At 40.5% G+C, this 26,273-nt stretch overlaps 1 protein-coding gene across 13 annotated transcripts in view; it reads right to left on the bottom strand.

The window, feature by feature from the left end:
- The window catches only part of PHLDB2 (pleckstrin homology like domain family B member 2), a 236,338-nt gene that overhangs the window by 66,749 nt on the left and 143,316 nt on the right, over positions 1–26,273 (bottom strand). For 12 of the 13 annotated variants that reach the window (XM_043893094.1, XM_043893087.1, XM_043893092.1 and 9 more), the window contains 2 exons: positions 23,792–25,140; positions 1,697–2,080 (listed from right to left, as the gene is read on the bottom strand). In XM_043893094.1, the coding sequence (XP_043749029.1) occupies positions 1,697–2,080; positions 23,792–25,140 (1,733 nt within the window). The remainder of the gene's footprint in view (positions 1–1,696; positions 2,081–23,791; positions 25,141–26,273) is intronic. The other variant, XM_043893100.1, reaches the window with a different exon arrangement.

The following is a 26,273-nucleotide window of genomic DNA, read 5'->3' as shown; positions in this document are numbered from 1 at the left end:
AGAGCAGCAGAATAGTGCAAATCACAGCCACAGCGAGGCCTCCTCACACCTCTCAGAGCGGCTATCATCAAAAGTTCACAGGTAACATATGCCGGCGAGGGTGTGGAGCAAAGGGAACCTTAGTACGCTATGGGTGGGGATGTAAACCGGTAAACCACTATGGAAAACAGCACGGAGCTTTCTCATAAAAACTGAAAACAGAACCACCATATGATCCAGCAAGTCCTAATCCTGGGTATATATCTGAAGAAAACAAAAAACAGTAATTTGAAAAGATATATGCACCTCAATATTTATAGCAACACTGTTTATAATAGCCAAGGAATGAAAGCAACCTGAGTGTAGCAAATGAATGGTTAGGAGGACGTCGCAAACATGGGCAATGAGACATTATTCATAAAGAAGAATGAAAAGCTCCTATTTGCAACAACATGGATGGGCCTGGAGGATATTATGTTTAGTGAGATAAGTCAGCCAGAGGAAGACAAATACTGCATATTAGCACTTGCATGTGGAACCTAGAAAAATAAACATAACAAAACGGAAACAGATTTATTGATAAAGAGAATAAGCTAGTGGTTACCAGTGAGGAGGGGACTTCCCTGGTGGGAGGACAGTAAAGAATCCGCCTGCAATGCAGGAGACCCTGGTTCAAGCCCTGGGTTGGGAAGATCCTCTGGAGAAGGGAATGGCTACCCACTCCAGTATTCTTGCCAGTTAAATTGGCACGCAAATTAAAACATAACTAACTTAGCAAATTAAAAATTTTGATGATACATACTTTGGCAAGTGTATGAATAACAAGGTGCAGGGATAAACTCTTCTCAAGAGTCACCTGGAAATACACACAGTCTTTGAGAGTGTAATTTGGAAATATTGTTTAAAATGAATAATACACACTCTTTGACCTACCAACTCCACAGACACATTTGCACAATTTGTGCTAATATATATATATTCCAGAATATTCACTGCATATAGATTTTATTAGTAAAATATTGGTAACAATTTAAACAGTATTTCCAAACAATAAAATACTAGTTGACCATTAATAAGAATGAGGTAGAACTGTGTATAGTAATATGCAAAGATGCTCAAGACATTCAATAGGAGGACAACACCACGCAGAGCACTATACTTGTGTGTCTGTGTGTCTACGCTTCCATTGCCACCTGTGCACAGAAATACCGCGAAGGCAGGTAAGACCCTGTGTTTACCCCACAGGTGTGCAACCAGAGGGGACGGGAGAAGTCACGCCGCTTTTCTTTCTCTTTCTGTTCTGGTACACTTTCTGGAGTCTAAATCTGCTACTTTACAGTAAACACTAGAATTTGGGGCGCCTTGCTTAGTGAGTGTTAGTCGCTCAGTCGTGTCTGACTCTTTGCAACCCCCATGGCCTGTGGCCCACCAGGTCCCTCTGACCATGGAATCTCCCAGGCAAGAATACTGGAGTGGACTGCCATTTCCTCCTCCAGGGGATCTTCCCCCATCCAGGAACTGAACCTGGTTCTCCTGCATGGCAGGCAGATTCTTTCCTGTCTGGGCCACCAGAGCAGCTGCTTCACTGAAAGCATTCTGGAAAACAAGCAGCAAGACCCCTGGTGTCGCGGCCAGGGCGGATGACCCCTGGTGTCGCGGCCAGGGCAGATGCGCGGTCCCAGCCCTGCATCTAATCCCTGTGTGTGGCCGGCTTTACCTTTGGTAGGATACTTAGGTAAGCAGACTCGCCGGAAGCTTTCAGAAAGGCAGAGGAGGGCGGCGGGGGAGTCCGGGTGAGGTCCCTGAGCAGCTCATCACTCCTGGCGCCCCGTGGGGGGAGGAAGCTGGCACTGCTCTGACCGAGGCTCCCCACGCCGGCCAGGTCCGCGTCGTGGAGAGCGCTTCTCTGGTGGCGCCTGTGCTGGGTGTCCGGGCCCACCAGGGCTTCTTCAAACACAGACTCCTCGTCGGAGAGCTGCAGCTTCTCCAGCTCCTTATTGATTTTCTGCACGTCTGCCACGGTGGTGCCGGGGGCCATGCGGCTGTCAGGCTTCGTGTACTCAGCACAGAGACTGAGGATGGTCTCCAGACGCTGTCTCTCCTAGAACACAGAGGGCGGGAGGTCGGTGAGTCTGGGAGAAGGGAGCCACTCCACATAGAGCAGAGACTGGGACCACTGGTGGATTCACAGAGTCCCACAGACACTCGGCTGGTGATACTTTTTATCATTGATGAACCCATTTATAAAATCCAGATGAAACCTGGTTCAACAAGACCTGATTTTCCTCCCAAACTCAGTTTTTTATTTGTATATCCCAGTGCTGATCCTAGCACATACTAACACTTACTGAGAACTTTTTTGATTTATCAATTCTCCAAACACTTCAAAGATTTTTTTTAATCTCCTTTTTGAAATCTTCACCTCCTTGCCTCCCTCTACTATCTGCCTTCAATAATAGCTCTTTCATCATTGCAGCCTTAGTATTATATTTGCACTTAAAATTAATTCTCTTTCTATAGAAATACCATTCTACTGTTTAGATGCACAAAAGAAAAATGCTACTTTAAAAACGGTTTAATTTGAAAGGCGTAACTTGATCTTTAATCTTTTTTCTTAAAATGCTTCAAAACTTTCAAAACTTTTTTATTATCTTGTCATGATATAAAGATCTTTCCCACCAATTTCTCACATGAATAAATCAATTTTTAAAAAAAGAGAATGTTGTAGGAAGATAAAGAATATTCAACATCAGGTCTAGATAGGAAGACAGCAATATATTTCAAATTCTGAGATCATTAAATATTTGAATCATTCAGCTGAGCTATAAAATGACAGTTTGTTTTAAAAAATCAGTATACCAGCCATTGATGTCTATAATGGTACCACTAACTGCCACTGCACCAAGATCCCCAGAAAAAACAAGTATATATTTATGATTTTTGACTTTAAGTAAATTTACTATATGTTTGTGAACAAGGGGATATAATCTACAAAATGCTTATCATAAACCTAGACAGCACTGTTGGGATAAGGAAACTCAACATCTTCTTCTCTCACATTAGCTCAATTGCCAAAGTGAAAAGAAAAAAATAAAATAGCAAAAAAATCTCTTGTCATTACACCTACCACATTGAAAATAGGATTCTAAAGTCTTCCACAGGGAAACATTTTCCAAACTGGTTACCAGTAACAAAAGAGAAAAATGTTAAGGAGCCCTGGGCTATTGCTTTTAATATCTTACAGCAAATCTGTAGAGATGAAATTCTGAAGGCAGTTTACTCTTTATTAGTGGAAGAATATCACATAAGAAAATCAAATAGGAAAAGGCCAACATAGTTCCCTGGTTTTCATTAAATACATCCATTTAATGACAAATTAGCATGAAATGGCTTTTATCCGTCTTCCTAAGTACTCTGCACACTCCAAAAATGCAATGACATGATCAAAAGGACTATTAAACTGGTTCTTATAAGCCGCACCTCCCTTTCACTGCCTGAACTTCTGGACTCCAGCTGCAGCCCCGTCCTCATGGCCTCGTCCCATGGAAGGCACTCCGCTGCACGACCTCATCGCAGGAGCTTCTGCACCCTGGGCATCCAGGAGTCCCGGCGCTTATTCATCTCTGCGGCTGCCGCCAGCTGCCAAGCCCTACCCACCCCGGCCTTGTGGGGAGAGTGTGCGCGGGGTGGGGAGGTGGGGTGGGCGGCAGCGTGGCACAGCACTCATCACCTCAGTTTAAACTTCTCTAACAATCTAGAAAAGTCTGCACGGGAATAAGCAAAAACGACTGGAAGGCATAAGTGAGGAAGGGGATAGGGACAAGATGTTATAATTTATCCCTGCTCAAGAGCATCTGCATTAGAGGCTAATCTCCAAGGAAGACTCCTCTGTCTGCAGTGTAGGTAAATTAAGTCAAAGCATCCAAACTCAGTCTTTGCTAATCTTCACAGAGGACAGTGTGTATGCCTTGACGTTCATTGCCTTTGGGATTATAGGGAAGTTGTCAATTTCTGTTAATCAGGTTGCTAATGAACAGTGCAGTCCTCAAAAGCATGAAAGGCACTTCTGCCCCGTCTGTCATTCATGGCAAAATGCCTCCTACCTCTCCTTCCCAAAATAGTCTCTTTTGCTGCCAGTGCTATTGCTTAGTTCCAGAGGGAATAAATGAGCCCAGCCTTAAGATGAATGCTATTTCAGATGGTGAGACAGTATTCCAAGGCGGGAGCACAGGAACTTGGGTCTACTGCTATGTGCTTCTCTCTATTCTTATCGCCCCATTCACAGCCAATCTGTTCAGACTTGAATCTCACACGCCTGCAGTCCTGCTGCCCACTAGTCTAACAGAAATCCAGACTGTGCTGAGATGCACTGGCCCCGTCAGAAGCTGCACCAAAGAAAAATAAACTGATGATGAGAAGTGCGTCAGAAGAAAGGGCTGCGAGGCAGTTCAGAAAGCATGAGAAGCCTTTTAAGGAAAACCCTGAGCAGAATTGCCCTCATAATTCTGCCCTGAGCTCTCTTCATCCTCCATTCATCACGCTGATATTCTCCACTCTGACCTGAGACAAGGGCGGCCGTTCCGCACAGGATACTTTGAGAATCAAAGAGAGCACTATTAACAGTTATGCTGAGACAGCAAGCCCAAACTGGGATGGGCAACCTGAGATGTGGCTCTCTTCCTAAAATTCAGTTTCCTTTGACGCTTCACCTGACAACCTGGTGAGTTAGGAAGCTACCCTCTTTGAGATCTCCAATTCCTACCCACCTTTCCAAACCAGCAGAAAAGGACCAGCAGAGAGACTAAATATCTAAATGGCCTAACACACTGGTGTTAAGGATTTAGAATGTAGCTCCCTTTGAACCAAACTATTTAAAATACATTTAGATCTTTTTCCCTCTCCATTTTCCCATTCCTCCATCTCCATATATCATAGGAAGCTCTGAAGGGGACACAGAGCTTAACAAATAAACCTGAAGAAAATGGTGCACCTTTTTTTCCCTTAATGGTTAAAAAAAATGTTGTGGGCTGTGTCTTTTGACCACAGAGCTTTCTCTCTTTTCAGATGAATGTGTCTGGCATTGCCCCACTGTAGTTCTCAGCCCGCGTCAGGAAGCTCATCAGTCTCTTGAACCTGTCCAGTGCTCTCCTAATCAACAGCAGCCAGTCTAAGCCCTTGGAGAGTGAATATAATACAGAAATAAATTATGCAGAAAATCAAGAATACCAATTCTTAATCATGAGTGAAATCTTGTTAAAATTTCTCTTTTAGTAACTATATGGAGGTGATATGGAAATTCCTTAAAAAACTAAAAATGGAGTTACCATATGATCCTGTAAACGCACTCCTAAACATACATCCAGAGAAAACTATAATTCAGAGACATACATGCACCCTAGTGTTCACGGCAGCACTGTTTATAATAGCCAAGACATGGAAGCAGCCTGAATGTCCACTGAAAGACGAGTGGACAAAGACGTGATATGTATATATACCAAGGAATACTGTTGGCATTGCTCAGTTGGTAAGTCATGTTCAGGAATATTACCCAGTCATAAAAGAGAATGAAATAATTCCATTTGCAGCAACATGAATGGACCTAGAGATTATCATACTAAGAGAAGTAAGTCAGAGAAAGACATATATCACATGATATCATTTATATGTGGAATATTTTTTTTAAAAGGTACAGATGAACTTATTTACAAAACAGAAATAGACCCACAGACATAGAAAACAAGCTTCGGTTACCAAAAAGGACAGAAGGAAGGAGGGATAAATTATGAGTTTGGAATTAACATATATACACACTACTATATATAAAATAGCCAACAAGGAAGGACCTACTATATAGCGCAGGGAACAATACTAATTATTTTGTAATAACCTATAAAAGAAAAGAATCTGAAAAAGAATGTATACATACATATATGTATATATACATACAAAAACTGAATCACTGTGTTGTACACTTGAAACTAATAGGACATTACAAATCACACTATATTTCAATTTAAAAAGCCTCATTATAATAGCCAGGACATGGAAGCAACCTAGATGCCCATCAGCAGACGAATGGATAAGGAAGCTGTGGTACATATACACCATGGAATATTACTCAGCCATTAAAAAGAATTCATTTCTAATGAGATGGATGAAACTGGAGCCCATCATACAGAGTGAAGTAAGCCAGAAAGATAAACACCAATACAGTATACTAATGCATATATATGGAATTTAGAAAGATGGTAACGATAACCCTATATGCAAGACAGAAAAAGAGACACAGATGTACAGAACAGACTTTTGGACTCTATGGGAGAAGGCGAGGGTGGGATGTTCTGAGAGAACAGCATCGAAACATGTATATTATCAAGGGTGAAACAGATCGCCAGTCCAGGCTGGATGCATGAGACAAGTGCTCAGGGCTGGTGCACTGGGAAGACCCAGAGGGATGGGATGGGGAGGGAGGTGGGAGGGGGGACTGGGATGGGGAACACATGTAAATCCATGGCTGATTCATGTCAATGTATGACAAAAACCACTACAATATTGTAAAGTAATTAGCCTCCAACTAATAAAAATAAATGAAAAAAAAAAAAAAACCCTCAAAGGAAAGAAAAAAAAAGAAAATCCCTCTTTTATAACTATATATGCTAAGTTATTTATTACAAAAAGGGTCAACTTTTAGTGGTTAGAAATAATTTAGTTGAAAAGAGATTTTTCTCTATTTAAGAGGACCTGTTGTAACTGATAAATATGACCTCACTCTTCTATTAATCCTAGAAATTCAATGTCTCCATATCTTCAGTTCAATAACAATCTATTAACTTACTCCCTGGTATCATTCTGGGACTACAAACATAGAAAAAGACAGCATTTGTACCTGTAGATCTTTAACAAGAGGCACAAATAGGCAACTGACTAAAGAAAACACTGATAACAGAGGTTTACAGAAAATATATGGATTCTTTTATGGGAAAGAAGTGCACAAAAATTACAGAAAAAGAAATCTGAATTGAGTTCTCAAGGATAAATATGAGTCTGGTCTGCTGGACAGGTGGGCAGGACATTTCTATTAGGAACCATATGAGCAAAGTCATAGAGTCATGAATTATCACAGTATGCTCAAAGATCAGCAGCTACTATGTGGCTAGAGAGATGGGGTTCTTTGGAGGACGAGGAATGAGGTACACGCAGAGATGGGTCAAATTTCTTCCTCTTTATATCAGGACTCAATAGATGCCAACACCCTAAATAAACTTTAGGAAAAAATTCATAGGGTGTACCAGCGAGGGTCAGAGATCTCGGTTTAAAAGTGGATGGTAGAATGAGACGCGCTGTCAGCATGTAAACAGAATTTCCAAGACTCCATGATCAAATTCTGATGTCTCAATTAGGTGGGTCTCTAAGGAGGAAAAACGGAAGCAATGGCTTAGACGCTTTTTCTGTGGGTCTCTATGTTTTCAGAGATAAGTCCCTTAAGGTAGAAATAAATCCCTGGGAGTGTTAGCATCAGTTCTCTTCTTTCTGGGCACAGAATAAAATGGTTCTTTTCTTCCCAACCCCTAAACTGGATATGACTATCAAACTTGCATCAGCCAACGGAATGTAAGAAGCAACAAGCGTCACTGCTGCCTAAACAGCCAGCACAGGATTCATCACACGCCTGGCTTCATCACAGCAGAATGACACTGCAAGGATACTGGCTCCACCAGCCTGGGCTGTGAGTGAGCAGGCATGCGCAGAGGCCTCGTCCAGCCCACGCTGGCCACGGGGTGTGACAGCGAAACAGACCTATGTTGCCTTACGCTTTTGAGATAGATACATTTGCCGTGTAACAAAGAACTTGACTTTGCCCAAAGAGAGGTCTGCTTCTGCTATTGGCTTCTGGAAGGTAATCTATTTCATAACTGATGAGTGTTTTTGTTGATTAGGGAAAGGTTGGCCACACCAGATAATCTCAGGGTGGGGGCTGGCTACTCCAGAAAGACCACATGGTTTCATGTGGGTGCTTTGGGTCATGTGGTATCAATCAACCTGGAGACAGAAGTTAACCACGCAGGCAGTCAGTCAATCATGCCTATGTTATGAAGTCCAATAAAAACTCTGGACACAAAAGCTCAGGTAAGCTTCACTGGTGGCCTACAGGAAAAATATCTTATGCAGCCAAATATCTCCCTGAAAATTCACAGACTGTGGGGTTCCTTTGCCAATCTGGAAAGAGAAAGAATTCCCTCATTGCCTAGAATCCTTCCCTGTGGTGGATCAGGTGCCTGCAGCCAGTCGCCACAGTAACCCAGGGAGGAAGGAATCTGTCACTCACTGCCATTTGGTCCCTCTAACCCCACCATTACTGAGCAATACACATTCCGCAAAGCGTAAGTCCACGGAGTAGCTTCTAGAAAGAACTACCTTCCAAACACTCCATCTCCTAACCAGTACACGCTTCACCCTGGTGCAGAATCCAGGCTTCTGTTTCACGCTGCCCCTGGCTCCACCCTAAACGCCAGAGGTAACCAGTGTCCCTGCCCTGTGAGTGCACGCCTCATTCAAATACCCGAGGAGCTTACCACATCCTGGCTTTGCTCACACCCAGGGAAATTCAGTTATCCTAACGCCATCTTATAAATCAATCCTCACACTCCTGATCATTTTCTAAAAGAATTACATTACTAAGTGGTGTGTCAACAGCTCCCTTAAATCCGCTTGTTTCTACTATTATTTTTTAGCTATGTCTCTCTTCTAGAGGAGCTTATACTTTAGAAAATATGTATAAATATAAGTATATAATATATTTAACTCAACACAGTGATAAAATATATTTAAATATTAATATGGGCTTCCCTGGTGGCTCAATGGGAAACAAGCTACCTGTAATGCAGGAGATGGGGCAGGAGCCGCAGGTTCTATCCCTGGGCCAGAACAATCCCCTGGAGGAGGGCGTGGCAACCCACTCCTGTATTCTTGCCTGGGAAACCCCTTGGACAGAGAAGCCTGGCGGGCTACAGTCCATGGGGTCACAAAAGAGTTGGACACAACTTTATGACTGAACTACAACAAATATTAATATGTTTCATAATTGAATAACATACAGTTATATGGATTACACATAATACAAATGTATGCTGAGGTAATACTTTATTTTCATCTACATCAGACATGTCCTCAAATACTACCACTTTATTAAATTAATCATGTTCCTTTCTAATCCAAGAATCTTTTCTCAACTTCCTTTTTGTGCCTCTAGCTGTTCCTTGCATTTGCTCGGCAGACTTAAGTCAACCTCTGACCACATGTGTCCCGGATTTTTTGTGGTTTAGTCCTTTCCTGATGCCTTTCTGCATCATTTTGCCATTTAAAATCAACTGGCAAAAAAAATAAAATAAAATAAAATCAACTGGCAGACATGCACTTTTGGAAAAGTTTTACTTTTATAAAATATCCAAGTTGTGGTGAACTACTCTTAAAATATTACAAGATGTCATTTGAAAGAAAATGACTGTCATGAATGTCTCCATAACATTATTGCTTCTACTCAGAAAATTTAAGGAGAAAAACAATTCACTTCTCGCTATAGACTGAAAAACACTGGCTGTAAAGAAAGGAAGTTCATGTGATCAATACACTCGTAATTTCTACAGTGCTTAAGAAAAGTATGCCAGGTGTTTTTCCTCTCGCATCACCGTTTCAGAAGAAACTGCATGGTGCTTGGGTACCTTCTGTTAAAGCAATCACGCGAGTGCTCCATACCCTTACGGACAACACGTTACAAGTCCAGTAGTGCTGCCCTTTGCTTACACTTTCAGCGCGGTTTAACTAAGTTCCAGAGGATCTTTTTGATTTGTTTGTTTCTCCTGAAAGACTGCAGTGTACAATGTACAACCCACTGAAATACTTTTAGAATTTTATGTAATGTTTTATTCTGTTCAATCAAAACCAGTGTATGAGAGATACCAAAACTCAATCTTCACATTTGAAAATCTATCCTAAAAAATAAACTTTTTTTTAATGCATAAAGAAGTTGCTGGAGTGAAAAAGTAGGAAGGTGTAACGTGTAAAACACAGAAGGGTGGGCCATCACATATCAACTGAAAGTATTGCAATACAGCCATCTACGGGAGATACAGCTCATGGGAAATACAGTGTGCTGTAATTTAAAAAGCATGCTATAGCATTTTACATATAGAAATTAAAAGTAAACAATGACATGTCTTCTTTCTTTCTTTGAGTTGTTAGGAAAGTAATGATATTCTCCTTTCTTCCAAAGCAGCTTTCAAAAATTATAATCTGTCTGACATGATTTAGGCCTTGGTCTTCATAAGCGGATGGAAAAGTCAAACTTTTCAAAGTTCTGGCTCTGCTATTCTATAATCAAAATGAAAGAAATACATGTCTGAAGAAACTTGTTCTTTTTAACTGTACTTAGTGTTTTCTTAAAATTATCTTTTTTTCAAAATCTAAACTACAATCCCAGATCTGGGATAGGGTCTTGGCAATTTTGAATGAGAAAAACATCAATTTCCCAAACCAAAGTTCTTCAGTAGAACACACTCCCACAGAAATATATCTCCCTTGCAGTCAGTTAGATTTCACCAAATTTCTTGGCTGTTCTGAACTTTGAAAAACCGATCTTACTGATTTCTGCTTCTGGGAAGATGGTGTAGAGATCCTTTCCCTTATTCTCACTAAAGTAAAACTAAGAACCTTGAACATTTTATATATAGGACAAGCATAAGACTCTGAAAAATGGGGAGAAAGCAGCAGATCAGCTAGGAAACTAGAGTCTCAAGGAAAAGCAGAGACAAATTCCCTGGGATTTTTTGTCTCATAAATCCCAGATTTAGAGCTGAAGAAAAGGCAACAACAGCAACAAATTGACTCAGTGTCTATAGAGTATTGGGCAGTGGAAAAAGCCAAATGCAAAAGGTTACCTAGTATCTGATATATTTGTATAACATTTACAAATGACAGAAATACAGAAATGGAGAACAGACTAGTGGCTGCCAAGGGCTGAGGAGGAGATGAGGGCAGGAGGAGAGCAGGTGCAGCTATAAAGAGCAACAGGAGAGCCCCTCGTGGTGCCGGGACTGTTCTGTGCCGTGGCTGCGTCCTCATCCGGCCATATGTCATCATGTACCCTGCTACAATACGGAAGAGCAAATCTGACTCCACATTAGATTTGTTTCTTTACCCTTTATACTTCACTGCTTTTGCTACAAGTTAGGAATGTTGCCTATAGGCTGAAATCCATGATAGCCCATTCTCAAGGGCTATATTTTTAAAAGTATAATACTTTTCCATTCATATGGAGGTAAACAGTTTCAGAACAGAAAATAACATTTTTCTTATTGGAGGTTTACAGGAACACCATGACTTCACCTACATGGACAGCTGCAAGAAGAAAGGATCCCAACAGCAGTAAGTTTGCCACAACCAGCCCCCTCCCCACTTTCAATATAAAAGCAGCCTGAATTTTAACTTGGGTAAGATGGGGTGCTAGTACACCATCTTCTCAGCCTGCTGCCCTTCTGAGTAAAGTTGCTATTTCTTGCCCCAACAACTTCTCTCTTTATTTATTGGCATGTCATGAGGCAAGATTGCCGGGAAAAATATCAATAACCTCAGATATGCAGATGACACCACCCTTATGGCAGAAAGTGAAGAAGAACTAAAGAGCCTCTTGGTGAAAGTGAAAGAGGAGAGTGAAAAAGTTGGCTTAAAGCTCAACATTCAGAAAACTAAGATCATGGCATCCAGTCTCATCATTTCATGGCAAATAGATGGGGAAACAGCGGAAGCAGTGGCTGACTTTATTTTTGGGGGCTCCAAAGCAGATGGTGATTGCAGCCATGAAATTAAAAGACGCTTACTCCTTGGAAGGAAAGTTATGACCAACCTAGACAGCTTATTAAAAAGCAGAGACATTACTTTGCCAACAAAGGACTGTGTAGTCAAGGCTATGGTTTTTCCAGTGGTCATGTATGGATGTGAGAGTTGGACTATAAAGAAAGCTGAGCGCCGAAGAATTGATGCTTTTGAACTGTGGTGTTGGAGAAGACTCTTGAGAGTCCCTTGGACTACAAGGAGACCCAACCAGTCCATCCTAAAGGAAATCAGTCCTGGGTGTTAATTGGAAGGACTGATGCTGAAGCTGCAACTCCAATACTTTGGCCACCTGATGCAAAAAGTTGACTCATTGGAAAAGACCCTGATGCTGGGAAAGATTGAGGGCAGGATGAGAAGCGAACGACAGAGGATGAGATGGTTGGATGGCATCACCAACTCGATGGACATGGGTTTGTGTGGACTCTGGGAGTTGATGATCGACAGGGAGGCCTGCCATGCTGAGGTTCATGGGGTCACAAAGAGTCAGACACGACTGAGCGAATGAACTGAACTGAACTGAACTGAGGCAAGCAGTGGGAGCCTGGACTTGGTAACACTGGTTATTATATTGTACCAGAGTGTACACGATGTTACCACTGGAAGAAACTGGGGAAAGGATCTCTGAACTATACCTTATAATTAATTGCATGGGAATCTAGAGTTACCTCTAAAATATAAAGATTAACTTTTTTAAAGGGGCTTCTAAAATGTCTTAACCTACACATTGAGATGACTGAATCAAAATTCATTCATTGAAAAAGTGATGAATGTGTTTGATTTCAAATACTTGTTTTGGACTTGTTTTGTTTTGTTTTTAAAGAATCAACCTCAAACTTTAAAAACAGTCTTCATAGCAAATATTCCCATAAACTTTTGTGGAACAGGGAGGGAAAATTTCTCATTATAAGAATTAGCCAGCAGTTACTAAATCTACTATTTGATGAGAGATCGTCAAAGGCAAGTCAGTAAGTGGCTTTTAGTTTAGAAATATGAAGTAATTTGACAACAAATATGGAGATCCTTTTTCCTGCAAAGAATCAATAGTTTTCTCTCATCTCCCCTCTCCCATATACCTGCTGGTATTGATATACAGTGTTTTCCATTTTCATTCAGTTTATATGTTTTTCTATAATGATTTATCATTTTAAAAAAAGAATGTAACTTTTCCCATGAGTGACATAGTGGCATATGGGGCCTCCCTTTAGTCTAAGTTATATTCTGTATTTCAGCATGTAGCTTAAGAATGCTGAATTATGCACCTGAGGTGCACCGTACACATCCCTCAGTTCTAAGCAGGGATTTTTAAATGTTTGGCACCATCAAGAGGAAAGAGCTTGTACTGCCACTGTAACAAGAACCTAGCGTTTGCTCTCAAGCATAGAGGAACTCACTTTTAACAGCAACTGTCATAGACTACTGTAACACAGAATTATACTAAGACTTTTGGCTCTGTTTCCCCAATGTGGAGTCACTAGATTATTGCTAAACGCTCCTTTTCCCCCTTCCCATTCCTCTTCTACCCATCTAGTCTTCCAACTGAAGAAGAAAAAAAAAAAGATGGATAACTTTTTATTCTCAGGTAACTGGGGATAGTTGGCAACTCTAGTTTGCAAAGAATAAATTCCTTCAATATTTACTGAACATTTACATTTAAGCCAGCAATTTGCTATTTAAAAGATAAAGTCTTCATGATCTCATGATCCAAGGTGATCTGACCATGGATAACAGTCTACTTTATGTTATATACTTTATATTATCTACTAATTGTAGATTTACTCTAATCATAAGAGAAATGGAAGAAGTTGACTTAGAGAACTGATAGCTTATTTAGCCAGTATACAGTATTACCAGATCCTGTACTGACCAATATCCAACATATCATAATTAATTTCTTTTTTTAAGTTTTTCTCAATGTAAGAAAGTTTAAAAATACATAGCTCACATTTACAGCTTACACTGTGTTTCTGCAGCAGACTATAAACCATCCAAAAGGTCTGAAAGTGAAAGAAGGCAGAGAGCTGACCAGCTGAGAAAGCATGAGCTTTCTCAGAGCTAAGAAACATCAGAGCTAAGAAAAGCATGGCTCCACAGATACAAATCATTCTAAAGCTTATGTTAAACCTGAAGATTAAATCAATTAATGAACTAATGGACATTCTGACTCAGAATACAGGAAGAGAGTCATAATTTCTAAATATCCCTTTAACAAGACTGAGCCACTCACTTTATTTGGTTAGTAAACCAACCTCTCACCCCCTCGGCAGTATAAATGGCTTGCTTCCCACTAGTGCAACCTTTTTTTTTTTTCTCAAACTAAAACTATAGTCAGGATGTAGCAAGAGGGAGGGCCACATCAGGAAGCAGATGCCTTTCAAGTCAGATGGGAGTACAAAATAGCTTTCAATACTTAAGTTTGTCTTCACATTCCAAACACATTCTACTTAAGAAAAAAGAAAGATGGCTAGGCAGCCATAAGCATTCTTATAACATCGTCCATTCTGCTTCCAGCTAAGAAATGCTGTCCAATTTACAACACAAAACAGTCTGAATGACCAAACTGTCTTTGGGGTCAGGAGTCACCAGGAAGTGGAGGCAGCAAGAAGCAGATACAGAAGCAAAGCATATCTACAGGGAGAGCAGCTTTCATCTGACAATGCTCACTCTTCTTGGTTTCCCAAACACGTTTCTCTAATTACAGAAGCGAAGTATCAAGGTTGTTTACTCTCTGGCCTCTAAAATGCCATCTGTATATTACCACCACAGGGAGATGAGAGAACACACACATACACACACATATATATATTTTGAGTGATTTTTATTGGTAATCCATGCTTTATTTATGAGTAGAATATTACTACCCTTTCACTGCTTTTGAATTAAGTGAGTCCTCACGCTTTTCTGAGATACTCACAGTGACTTGACTGTTTCCTTGGTTTCTGCCCTACAGCAAACGTGACCCGTCCCTCCTTGAACGTCCCTCCCACCCCCTACCCCGTCCCATCCCTCTAGGCTGCCAGAGCACCGGATTAAGCCTCCTGTGTGACATAGAAACTTCCCACTAGCCATCAATTTTACATATGGTAGTGTAATAAGAGAATATATACTTTTATAAAATTCCATTTTATATTTTAAGTCCTAAGGTATCCTCAATTACACTTATATTTAACTTCAAAAACATTACACATACTGTCTACTCAAAAGTACGCGAGCCTTGGTTTTGAACAGCACCAGATCTTACAAAGAATGCCACAAATTTTTCAACATAAAGAAAAATACCTTTCTTTTATTTTTATTTTTAATTGAAAAAGTGGAAGAGAATTTTTCCATTTCTAGAAGTAAAAAGAATTCATTTATGCTGAGATATTTGCATCCTTTTGTAGACAGCTTTACTGTTACCTAGAACTACGTGAATAAACCTAAGTTTGAGATCTGGGAACTAAGGGTGCATACTTCAGCCACAGAATAAGGAAAGGAAAGCCAGAAGGAACGCCATTCATTTACTTTCTAAAAACACATGTACATTGCTTCCTATATTCTGCATACTTGGCTATGAGGTAGAGATGAACAGCAGTGAGTAAGACAGGCACAGTCCCAGACCTTTGCAACTTAAAATGCTTTTGTTGTAAAGTGCTTTCAGAGAGGCTATTAGAACAAAACATCTTCTAAATTGCAGACAATTACTGTCCCAGACATTTCACCTATTCAAGTAATAAATACCATGGAAATCAACCTCATCTCCGGGGTGGTAGAGCATGTAAAAAGTTAGACAATCTTATTCCATGGTGCCTCATGAGAGCCGGCATCACATTACAACTTGTTCCACGCATGGAGAAATGAATGCCAAGTGTGGTTCTACATAGTTCTAAATGGCGACAATGCTGTTTATCAAGGCACTGATGACTGTCATCAACCAGAAAGAAAACATTGGATTGCTACAAAGCAAGCTGTGAGAATCCACCAGTTCTCCACAATAGCACACAGATGCTTTTGGTGATGGAGCCAAACACAGTCTAAATAGCAGTAGGATTTGCTTTAAGCTTTTAATTTTCCCCTTTCCTTCTTAAAATGACTTTGACTGTCTTAGACCATGACATGAACTAGAGGGCCATCACTACCTCTGTATTACAGGAAGGGAGGCAGGACTCAAATGAGACAAACAAAAGAATATCTTGTCTACTTTATAACGATTTCTTTAGTCTTTCAAGCATCTAGTTTGTCAAAAGTTCAGCACCCCAGCCCACTAGAGGTACCTTATCCATCACCTCTACTTGGAAAACAGCTCAGAACTGAGAAGTCTAAATGACCACTCACCAGCCCAAAATGATGTCACAAGGTCCATGAGCTGAAGTACACACAGTTCAGGCACACAGGACCCTCTCAAGATCTCACTTGCACCTAGTAACTCACAGTTGGCAACATTTTTAAACAAGGCTTGATATCTGGTTTCTAAAAGTTATAAATTAAAAAAAGATTGGCACAATGACAAAAGAAAAACTGGCAGCTTAGAGCAAGAAAGAAGGAAGAAAAATTATTAAAAACGAAACAACTCAAATAGCGCAGCAGTTGGAAGCTATTTAATGTTGACTCACTATGAACAGTTGTACCCCATTAGTAGGTCTTTGGAGGTTCATGATTAGGATTCAGTCTTTAGTACTTTAAATAATTACCTTAAGTTTTCATATAAAGATTGCACATGTAAAAAAAATCCAAATGAAACACTGAGATAGTCAAAACTTAAGTCAAAAAATACTACAGAAGTTATGTTTAGTGTATCTACTTTATCCTGCTTGTTTTCCTCATTAATGAATTCAATAAATCTTTGGCATCTATTAATTTTATATTTGTCTAAGAGTTGGGTTTATTTTTTTAAAATTATGCTTTGACAACGTGGAGATCCCAGTTAATTGTCCCAGTGGATCCTGAAGAGCCAGCTGAACTGTACTGCTCATGAACAATGTCTCACGGGCTGGAAGCCCCGGCATAGCTTTTCTTGGCTCCTGGAGTAAATCCCAAGCGGCAGCAGAGCTTCACCCTCACCGACTCGCTGTCCTTTAACGCTTGTGTTTGCCTGTTCTGGGTTTCTGATTCTTGTCTACGTCTGAGCGGGGTTTTGGTTTGCAAGTAACTGATAATTATCTGCATTAATGGTGCAATAGCTGGGAATCTGGTTTTATGATTTGACCACTTAGGGATCTGTCAGGTAGAACTGGAAGCCAGTCTTTCTCCAGCGAGCATGGTTTAGCATTTGTTTGTCGTTCTTTCTCATCTGTTATTTTTCTGTGAACTCGAATCAGGACAATATTTTTTGCCCAGTCTCTGTAACTGAGAAAAGATATCACCATGTGAAAGTGAAATATTTTCCTACTTCCTGAAGATAATTATAAATTAAAATAAAGGACCTCTATTATGATTGGTTTATAGACACTAATAAGCATTTAAATAAATCTAATATTCCCAAAATTTCCCCAAAAACTGAAATTCTAAAAATTTAAAAGTATTCCTTTTAAGAAAAAGACCTTCTTCATCAAAAGTCTTGACTTCAGAAACAGTTTTCTTTTCCTTAGAAAACAAGTTTACATGACTAAAGTGAATCTTTACACAAATTATCAAACACTGATTTGATAATTTAGTTTAAAAAACAGCTATATGTCTTTGCATTATCTTATCAGTGCATAGTATAATACAAGTATAATTTCATCTTTAAGATAAGTTTAGTTTTATCATAGATTAGTTGATCTGAACTTCTTTAATGTCTTCTACTAGTTTACAGAAAAGATGTTAAGATTATTTCTATATACAGTATAAGATTTAACAAATACAAAATTCATGTTCAACTACACTGAATTATAATTGTGACAAGTCTTTTTATATCAATAGTAATTATATTCTGTGATGTGTTGCCTTAAACATAATTTACAATATCTTAAGTCATTTGCCTTAGTGTCTGGTTGTTCCAGAAAGTGAAAGAAGACTGTGAAGAACAAAAGTTGACAGAAATTAAAAAACTGCAGATCTGGACTTTAGGGAGGTCAAGATAGTGGAAAGAGGATGCTGAGCTCGACGGCCCCCACCACAAACACATTAAAAGTACAATCATGTGTGGAGCAACTTCCAACGAGCACAAAGTGGGGGCTCGTCTACAAGCAAGGCTGTGAAGAAGGGCCCACACAGTCAAGTGGGAAGGGAGGGAAATACAACGTCGGTACTCGCATCTCCATGAGGGGATGCAGAAGATGAAGGGGTTGTCACTGGCTCTGGGATCCTCCCTGGAGAGTGATGGGTTCAAGGCAAATACTGGGCACCCCGGCCCAGGTAAAACGCCAGAAAATGTGACCCTTCAGCTGCTTTGAAAACCAGTGGGACTTACTGGAGGGCCGTAAGAAACTGAGACTCCACCTGTGAAGAGCGCACACATTTCCTCACTCCCAGAGCAAGGGGCAGAAAGCAGACCGAAACTGCCCAGGCTTCTCACACCGTCTTACCCTGCAGCCCCGCCTGCAGAGGGGGCCCACTGCAGTCCCTCCTGCCCTGTTGCTGCACCATACTAGGGCAACGCTGCTGCTTCCGGAAGACACACAGAGGAGGCAGAGTCAGCTCAACCATGCAAAGGGTAAAGGTCTCTGAAAAGGGTGAAGGCAGATTTGGCTGCAAGTGGTCCTGAAGGCAACAAACTGGAAACTGCCTGGGGCTCTGGCCGGCTTGCTGGGACCGTCTCAGCATGCAGCACAGTCTGAACCGGGGCCGGAACCAGGCCTGCCAGCTCTGGCTTGCTCTCCTCAAGGGTGGCAGCGCCGCAGTGAGGAGAAAGCACACCGTTAGAGGGATCCAACCCAAACGGCTTTTGCTCCAGCACCCTGAGAGCTGGGCCTGCCTCCAAAGAGGGAGGTTAGCCATCAAGCCCAGGTTTACAAGGGGCCCTGGCTGCACCTCGCCATCTCCATGCTTACCTCCTACGAAGGTGACAGCTGACAACGCACCCCAGGGGAACGCGCCATCCATGCTCACTTCGGATCCAACTCTCCCCCTAGAGCCACTGAGTTCACACAGACTGCAGAGGGACACACCTTCACAGCTGCAGGTCACTATTCACCTGACTCCACAGAAACAGAAATCAAAGCAAAATGAGAAGACAGAGGAGTTTGCTTCAGACAGCAGAACAAAAAACAGTGCTGAGAACACCCCTAAAGATCAGATAAATAATTTACCAGGTAAAAAAATTAAAAGCATTAATTATAAAAGTGCTTATAACTGTATTTGAGAAAAGAATAGATGGACACTGAGAATTTCAAAAAGGAACTAGGAAAAAAACAAAAAAGAACCAGTCAGAGCTGAAGAATACAATAACAGAAATGAAAAATACACTAGAAGAACTTAAAAGAAGATGAGGTGATACACCTAGAGATAAGTGATCTAGAAGATAGAAAAAAAGGAGATCAACTAATCATAATAACAAAAAGAAAAACAAATTTTAAAAAATGAGGGTGGTTTAAGGAACCTCTGAAACATATCAAGCATTATAATATTCACATTATAGGGTTCCCCCAAGAAGAAGAGAGGGATGGGGTGGAAAATGTATCTGGAGAAGCAAATAGATATCCAGGTATAGGAGGCATAGGTAGTCCCAAATAAGATGGACTGGAAAAGACCCACATCAAGACCTACCATAGTTAAAATGGCAAACATTAACCATAAAGAGAGAATTTTAAAGGCAGCAAGAGAAAAACAGAGCCATATACAAGGGAATCCCCATAAAGCTATCCATTCTTCTTTCTTCAGAAACTTTGCAGGCCAGAAGGGAGTAGCACAATATATTTAAAAGCTGAAAGGGAAAAACTTGCAACCTAGGGTACGCTACCCAACAAGGTTATCCTTCAGAAGTGAAGAGATGAAGTACTTCTCAGACAAGAAAATACTGAGTTCATCAATTCTAAAGTGACCCTAAAAGAAGTGTTAAAGGGTCTTCTCTAAGAGGAAAACAAAAGGCTACAATAAGATGTGAGAATTTGTAGGAAAGGAAAAATCCCACAGGTGGGGCAAGTTTATAGGAAAGGCTGTGGATCAACTATAATAATCAAGCACGAAGACTAAAAGGCAAAAATTGTAAAATCAATTATAACTACAATAAACAACTAAGGGATAGACATGAAGACGTAAAACATGACATCAAAAACTCAAAATGTGGGGGAGGGAGTAAACATGTAGATCTTTTAGAATTTAAACGACTATCATTTTAGAACAAGTAGATACACTGACAGCCGATGAAAAAAGAAGGTGTGGTGTACATAGACAGTGGAATATTACTCAGCCATAGAAAGAATGAAGTTTTCCCATCTGGAGCAACACAGATGGACCCACAGGATATTATGCTTAATGAACAAGTCAGCCAGAGAAAGACAAATATTGCACGTTAGCACTTACATGTAGAATCTAAAAAATAAAACAAATGAATGAACATAACAGAAACAGACTCACAGATATAGAGAACAAACTAGTAGTTACCTGTGAGGAGAGGGTAGTGGGGAGGGACTTATAGGAGTAGGGAATTAAGAGGCACAAATTACTATGTATAAAATAAAAAACTACAATGATATATGGTATAGCACAGGGAATATAGCCAATGTCTTATAATAACTTTAAGTGGAATATAATCTACAAAAATATTGAATCACCATGTTGTACACCTGAAAGCAATACAATATTGTAAATCAATGGTACTTTAATAAAATGAATAAAGTTACATGAAAAATTTGAGATTTGCAGAAAAGGAGCATATTTGACTTGGTTTATAACATTTACAAATAGTTCTGTAAAGATGTAATAAAATGTTAAAATTTTGGTACAAGTTGAATAGCACTGATGAGTTTATTTATGAAGTAACTTTTTTATGAGAAGTATCCTATTAATGTAAAACTAAATGGAGTTATCTCCTAATGAAAGGACCTACTTACTAATCTTGGAGAAATCAGCCTATGCTTACAAAAGGTAGTAAAAGTTTATTTTTGTAATCTGTCCAGAGAGAAGAGTTTCAGCATCTCAAAAGAATAATCTTTTGTGTCTTGTCCTAACTGGGATATATACTTGCATATTTAAAATGATCAAAATAGTTCATTTCTGATTAAGATTTATTATTTATAATAAATAACTTATCCTCATTTTATTAGGTAATCAAACTGCAACATTCATTTTCTCAGGCATCCATAATTCTATATTATTAATCTCTAATTAATATTTGATTTTGCCTTTCCAAGATCAGACCCTAAATTCAGGAAAACAAATTTTTCAAAGATATCTTTCACACTTGAACTATCTCTAAGTTTTCCCAGAGGACCCTTGGGCAATGGCAAAGATTTTATTTTCTTAACCTTACAAAAAGAATGCTAGAAATATTTAGGTTTATTCACTATATCCTTTGTATAAATAGCTCAACACTATCAAAAAATGCATAGGAAGATTTGTCAGATCAAGTGAGAAGCTCAGCCTTCCCTCATCTAATTTTTTATAGGTAAAATATTATAAAGCTTGGTGATCGCATACCTTATGGAAAGACTCTGTATATATATCAATATCCTCACCCTCTGTAATATGTTTTTACCCTTATGTGAAACACTAATTAAATAAGATCAACATCCTATTGCATAATAGAAGATTCAAACTTTTCTTCTTCTTGATCAAGTTTGTTAAATTAACTGTAGATTAACCACAGCCACTTGCCCTTACCCTCACCCAACAGTCTTTCCTCTCACGCTTACCTAGAGACTGCTTAAATGATAGACGAGGATGTGCCTTTAAAAAAGAAAGACAGTCTCAGAGCCTCATGGATAGAACTTTACCAGATACCCTTTACAACATTTCAAAGAATGGACTTACGGGCAGAGGCTAACAGAAGAGCTGGCATTACATAGGCAAGTATCATACTGTACTAGCAACTAAATCAGACTTTCAGGACTTTATTTAGTCCAGAAATAGATGACTATATGAAATCAAATTAATGACTCAAGACTAGAGGAATAAGAATTAGTTATATAGAACTCATGGAACTGAAACTGGAAATCTGATCTCTAAATGCAGATATGTGTTTTGGAAAATTACTAGCATTAATCCTAATGTTCTATTTTCTGATAAGGAAAACCCTTTTACCACTCATCGTGATCTGTCTCTAACCCTCAATTCAGTTGACTCCATCAGAATTCAGGAAGTGATATTTTCTTCTGAGTCACTTTATTTTTTAATAGCAATAACATTATTTGCATACACTCAATAAGAATCTGTTTTCCGTTTCACCGGGATGTAATCAGACAAATAGACAATGCAATAGCGGCCAAATGTAGAGTGTCTTACTTAAAAATAAGCCTCATTTCTTATTACAAGCTCTTTATAAAGGAAAAAGGGTTATAAGTTCATATCTGAAGTTAATACCCAAAACCTCTCCTAAGAAGTTGATCTTGGACCTGTTCGTGGCTTACAGGACACCAACCTTATAGGCAGTAAGAAAGGTCACTGGGTTGCCAGGAACCTTAGCAGATTCAGGGGAACTAGAGGAAGCAGAACTTTACCAACACTTAAACCTGCTGGCAATGAACTTCAAGTTTGGTTTCTTTTCCTTAGAACAGAAGAGTAAATAAAAGCATTTACGGAAGACCTCTGGAGAGATGAAGCCACTGAAATGTTCGCTTAGATACCTTAATAAATTATCAGATAGATTCTTTGGTTTTATCAACGAGAGTTGTTCAGTACAGTATAGTGCTAAGTTTGCTATTCACATACAAGAAGGCCTTTATATGCTAATCACAACCTTTTCTAATTTATGTCAATGAATCAAGCCCAAATATAATGCCTTTTTGTGATCATGAAAAATATGTGGAGATTATGTATGGTAACAAAGAAGCTGCTATCCCCACCCACAGGACATCAAGTTCTCTGAGGCATACACATTTGTCTTCATTCACTAGTATATGGGTCAGGACATTTGGAAACTCTGTAAGGATAGGCAATAACTTACCAAGAGCTGCAACTGATGCAGATAATTACTTTTCCAAAATTACAAGAAAATTCTGCCCTATATAGATGTAAATAGTTTCTGTTCATTATAATCTAAAAGTTACAATTTTACTGTCCAGCAGGGCTTAACTGGCTTTGTATGGGATTCAGGAATCTTATTCCAGCATACTTTTTTTTAGTAACTGAAATACTTTGATATTCCTATACTTCAGAATATCAGCTCGACCATCCTACTGCTTCCCACATTAAGGAAGTCATTAATCATTAATGAATCAAAATAATCTGACAGGTATTCACTATTTTTATAGTAATCATAAATCCATAGAAAAAGGCAACACAGTAACTTTGGAGGACATGTGAAGTTTGTAGTCATTGTACGTATTAAGACGTGGCTGGAGTATGATGTGTGGTGTGTGTGTGTATGTGTGTGTACACAGTGCAGAAAAAAGGTTGAGTACCACTGGAGCAAACTTTCAACTTCTCAGACAACTTGCCATACAGAAAACTTACTGCCCGATTCCGAGTTGTCATTTCACTGACTATTACCATCACAGCATATACATTCAAATGTGATGACATAAATAATACATATCAGTGTTTCCTCATAGTCTTAAAAGTCCGTAGGACTTTTAAAGACATTCAGTAAAATTCACAACTACCTTTGTTAGATTTATCAAGAATTTATACTTGTGAGGCCTCTGCAGAGCAGTTTAATATAGCATTAGGCACATGCAGGCCTTCAAAACAGCCCTAAGTGACGAATAATAGTGATTTGGCAAGAGCAAGGTTAGCAGGAGGCAATCTAGGAAGGGACACCAGGAGCTGGCCACAGGGAAATCCCGCACTCCCACATGTATCCTTGGAGCTTGTCTCCAAGAAGCTGCTCAATGGAACAGTGAGGTCAAAAGCCAGATGAAGAGATTACCAATCGCTCCATCTCCTGCTCCCTGAGTCTCTCCTCCCTCTGCCGCCGGTGATAATCCATCAGGTCGTCTCGTCCGGAAATGGAGCTAATGCTGCTTTTCCGTTCCCGAAGGACAGGCTGGGGGGTTCCTGAGGCCTGTCTCAGGCTGTCCAAGTCTGCATCATCAAACTCGACAGACCCACACGAGAAGTTCCTTCTGGCTGCAAGTGCTCGGTCCAGCTCCCCAGGAGGAAACGAATGACCGGGGCTGGTACCCGTGTAGGAAGCCCTGTCAAGGTCGTCAGAGGTGCAGGAGGAGGTGGAGGCCAGAAGCATCTTGCGAGCCACTCGAGGGCTGGCAGGCACGCTGAGGGTGGAACTCACGTAGGGACCACCCTCGGAGGCAGAGGTTTTATAGGGCAAAGCTCCTGAGCTCAAAGAAGAAAAATTCAGGTAATTGTCATTGTCTATGATGCTGTGAGGTAGATCCTTTTCCCCCGGTCTTGTTCGTTTGGAATTGCCCAGAGAGCTCCTCGGAGGCAGACTGAGAGGGGCCAGCTGGCCCTCGGTGGCTCTGTGCAGCCTGGGGAGGGAGCGGCTGTAGGCGCCCATGTGACTCAGGCTGCCGCCAGAGTACTTCCTGGTTCTCAAACTGATGCTCTCAGACGCCGGCTCCCGGTGTCTGCTCAGCTTGGGCTGAAGGGTCAGGTTGTCCTGGATGCTTAGTTTCCTGGCTTGCTTTGGGCTTGAGGGCATGCTGGCCGCCCCCGACCTGTTGACGGGCGAGGAGCCAGTGTCACTCAGGGGACTTCCATTCCACATGGTCAGGAGCGAGCCAGATGCTTTTCGCCCTTCCAACCCTCCCAGAAAGTAGACATTGTCATGGGATTTATTCCTTGAGCTATATTTGGAATAGGGAGGCTTCTCTGAAAGCCTCAAGGACCTTTCCACGTCCCGGCCAAGAAAATGATCAAAGTCCGCTCTCCCAAGTGCGTACCCACTAAGGGAGGGTGAAGTGCTGCGTAAAGGGGTAGGCGGTTTCATGGAAATACCTTTGTCACTTCCATCGCAAGAGAACTGCTTAGTCCCCTGGATTTTGGCCAAAGAAGGGCTACTTCTGATGCTGGTTCCCAAAGGAGAAGGGCTTCTTTTAGCAGGCACAGGTTGTGAGAGGGTTAAATAGGAGCCAGAACAGTCTCCATTGGCTTTAAATCTCAGACTGGAAGAATATTTCTTTGGGTTCAGGCTCTCCATCATGTTTTGGGAATCGTTTTCGAGGGAATTCTCCACAAAGCCTGCCTCTAAGCTACCATTCTGTAAATCCAGCTGCTTTTGCATGTGGCTCTGCTCTGCCATAATCTTGTTGGAATCTGCAAAGAAAAAAAAAGACAGAGAGAGAGACAGCTTTACTTAACAAAGATTTAAAAAGACCAAGCACTTGTTAGCTTACATAGGTACACAAATAGGCTGGCAATCCGATACGGTGCTGTTTTAGTAATAAACCTAGTAAAGCTGTCCTGCAAAATGAAGACGACTAAAGACCACTGATCTGGGATGTTTTCTCAACAAAAGAAAAATAATTCAAGAGAACATCAGTGATATTTGAGAGGAACAAATCCCTAACACCAAGTACAGGTGCAAGAAAAGGGGGTGGTACCTAAAAAAGACAAGGACCCTTTAGCGTTCTATTCCCTGGAGGACCACCTGCTTCCTGAGTACCTAGAAAACACCTGATGGGATGAGGCGATGGGCTTTCCTTTAGATGTCTCTGTAAGAAACAGTAACCACTCAGAAGTTCTAAGGAAATTAATTCACATTCTAGCAGAGAAAGAAAATTTTATGATCAATAACATGAGGGTTAGAAGATGATTCTTTAAAAGAGGACTATGAGGGTTACCTTCTCAACAAAAAGACTTAAAAAACTTCCTGCATCCATCAGAAAAAGTTCAGTCAGTCAGTTCAGTCGCTCAGTCATGTCTGACTCCTTGTGACCCCATGAATCGCAGCACGCCAGGCCTCCCTGTCCATCACCAACTCCCAGAGTTTACTCAAACTCATGTCCATCGAGTCGGTGATGCCATCCAACCATCTCATCCTCTGTCGTCCCCTTCTCCTCCTGCCTCCAATCCCTCCTAGCATCAGGGTCTTTTCCAGTGAGTCAACTCTTCGCATCAGGTGGCCAAAGTATTGGAGTTTCAGCTTCAGCATCAGCCCTTCCAATGAACACCCAGGACTTATCTCCTCTAGAATGGACTGGTTGGATCTCCTTGCAGTCCAAGGGACTCTCAAGAGTCTCCTCCAACACCACACTTCAAAAGCATCAATTCTTTGGCGCTCAGCTTTCTTCACAGTCCAACTCTCACATCCATACATGACCACTGGAAAAACCATAGCCTTGACTAGATGGACCTTTGTTGGCAAAGAAATATCTCTGCTTTTTAATATGCTATCTAGGTTGGTCATCACTTTCCTTCCAAGGAGTAAGCGTCTTTTAATTTCATGG

Source organism: Cervus elaphus, chromosome 31 (assembly GCF_910594005.1).
Source record: "Cervus elaphus chromosome 31, mCerEla1.1, whole genome shotgun sequence".
Taxonomy (NCBI): Eukaryota; Metazoa; Chordata; class Mammalia; order Artiodactyla; family Cervidae; genus Cervus; species Cervus elaphus.
Note: the sequence above shows the minus strand (reverse complement) of the source record. Positions and strands in the feature narration are given on the sequence as shown.